The sequence below is a fragment of the Montipora foliosa genome, chromosome 12 (genome assembly GCF_036669935.1).
Source record: "Montipora foliosa isolate CH-2021 chromosome 12, ASM3666993v2, whole genome shotgun sequence".
Taxonomy (NCBI): Eukaryota; Metazoa; Cnidaria; class Anthozoa; order Scleractinia; family Acroporidae; genus Montipora; species Montipora foliosa.
Genome location: NC_090880.1, coordinates 40,493,527 through 40,496,026, shown reverse-complemented (window position 1 = coordinate 40,496,026; position 2,500 = coordinate 40,493,527). Strand labels below are relative to the sequence as shown.

General features: G+C 38.4%; 1 protein-coding gene across 1 annotated transcript in view; it reads left to right on the top strand.

The window, feature by feature from the left end:
* Positions 1-2,500, top strand: part of LOC137981211 (arf-GAP with coiled-coil, ANK repeat and PH domain-containing protein 3-like) — a 20,178-nt gene that overhangs the window by 1,699 nt on the left and 15,979 nt on the right. Inside the window, exons 2-3 of the mRNA XM_068828541.1 lie at positions 456-611; positions 1,432-1,545. Coding sequence (XP_068684642.1) covers positions 456-611; positions 1,432-1,545 — 270 coding nt within the window. The remainder of the gene's footprint in view (positions 1-455; positions 612-1,431; positions 1,546-2,500) is intronic.

Here is a 2,500-nt window from a genome sequence, read left to right as displayed (position 1 = left end):
GCCTGGCCAGTCAGTTCTGTCAAAGGGAAAGCGTCGCTGTATTTAGTACTGTATTTAGTACTGGAGCACTTATTAGGGACACTGTACAAAAATCAAACTCATATCAAATCGTACATTGGTTTTTGAAGAGAGGGGAAAACCACAGTACTCAGAGAAAAGCCTCAAAGTGGAGTAGAGAACCAACAAACTCAACTAACATGTGACGCTGTAACTAGGGCTCAAACCTGGGCCACCTTTGCTCTCATCAGTTTGCCATTTCCGGCTCCCCATGCACGTTGTTGTAATAATTTACAGAGCTTTAGACAAACCTTTCTTTGAGCAAGTCTGTCCACAATAAAACATTGTCGAACATTAATATTCCGTATGAGAAAACAAACTAAAAAGGCTATTTTTGAATAGCTACCCTTGATTTTTGTTGTAGCTGTGAGTTTTGACATTTCCTTTTTGGTCTTAAGATCACCCCCACATTATCCAGACTCTCGGGGATGGTTGAATCCTACTACAACACTGGAATGGAGCATAGCAAGGCTGCTAATGGATTTAGTGCTGCCCTTTCAGATGTTGCTAAGTGTCTTCAAAATGACAAAGATATTAGTGAACCAATCTTAAAGGTATATGATTGAAAGCGCTAATTTGAGTGTTACATTTAAACTGGTTCTTGTGGAAATGCAATACTTCCTTTCAAGGAAACCTCACTTTACCCTTGAGGGCAGGTGAGGCAAAGGGTATAACAGAGGAGCCCACAGCACACTTCCAGACACCTGTCAACACAACACTGAATACTAAATCATGGAATGAGGAATTGCTACAAATCTGGGAAGGAAGGAAGGAAGGAAGAAAATGAAAGAAGCAAGCGAGTGGATAATAATATTTAATAATAATAATAATAATAATAATAATAATAATAATAATAATAATAATAATAATAATAATAATAATAATAATTGGAACTTATATAGCACATTTGCCGAACATGATCAAATGCACTCTACAAGTGATTTGATGCTAGTGATGTGTATTGCAAGCGATGATGTGATGACGTAATGTGATGTTATGTGATGCAAGAGATTGGCAATATCGCACACAGCAGTGCAGTGTGCATGCAAACCTCCCTAGATATATAGAACGGCCTATATGATCTTGATGAAACTGCTTCTTTTACTCCAGCCTCCATTGACAAGTAAAATCATTTATAGCATTAGACATAGTAAAATCTGTAATTGTTACTCTTAAGAGGGAAAGGTTGAATTATATATAGCAACATGTAGCTAGTTGTGTCATCAGGCCTGATGATTGGGTAAATATGAATAATATTAAACCTCACCTCACTTATATTTGACCTCATTTAACAGTAATAAATACAATGTATGTAACTGTTTGCTTATCAGATTCTTAAAACTGTCTGGTAATTTTGTTTTTGTTTTTTTCAAGTTTGCAGACATGTTGCAAAGAATAGAATGCTACAGAGACATGTTTTTAAGTCAAACGCAGATTCTTACCTTAGAACCGTTGACTGCACTCACCAAGGAATTTGAAAAAGCCAAGGTGAAATGAAAATGAACACAGTAAAATGGGTAAAATGAGCAACTGCAGGAGAGTTGGGGGGACTTGCATATGAAAGGGGTGGGGATGCTTGTCATCTCCCTTAGGGGTGTAAACCTCAGATTTTGGTCTCTGTTAGGGTGTACAGGGTCTCATTTAGGGTTGAAATATAAAAAATACATATTTAATATGTTTTTTGTTTGGTATCATTTAGAGGTCAAAAAATGGCCTGGAACATGCCCAGATTGGTCTCCCCTAGGGGTTTAATTCAAAATTTCCAACAAGCATCCCTGCCCCTTCACGTGTTAAGTCTACCCCCCCCCCCCCCCCCCCCCCCATTGCAAAGAAGCCTAAAGACATGAAGGGGTGATGGGACCAACACACCAAGTGACCATACCTATCAGTGTCTTATGATGTCTTGGGAGCATTTTCTTCCATAGGTCATAGATACAGTATATTGTTTGGCTGTTTGTTTGTTATTTATTTGACTGTGTTTGAGCAGGTTTAAGTTTTGACAGCTGTTCAGGTGATGTGGACCTGCCATACCCCCCCCCCCCCTTCCTTCCCCACATACACTCACAAAGGACAGCCAAAACACCAGGAACTCCACCCCCTACTCTTCTCAAATAGAATTATAGTGTGTGGGTTCTTTAACATCCCACAGGGAACTTATGAGCATCCAAGATATTTGTGAGATGGGGCCTATGGTTTATAGTCCTCATCCAGAAAGTCTAACCATTTCAAATGAAATTTTCTTCTCAGTTTCTTTCTCTATGTAGTCTCCGTCCTGCTTAGTGGATAACACATGTATTTAGTCATGACTAGAATTGAAATACTTTTTCATTAAATATAATTCCTATCAATTGAGACTTACGATACAAAAAAGAAAAACTAATTGAACATTGGCAGTTACTTGCTGACAGTCTTTCCATAAGTGCGACTTTCATGGAATAATAAG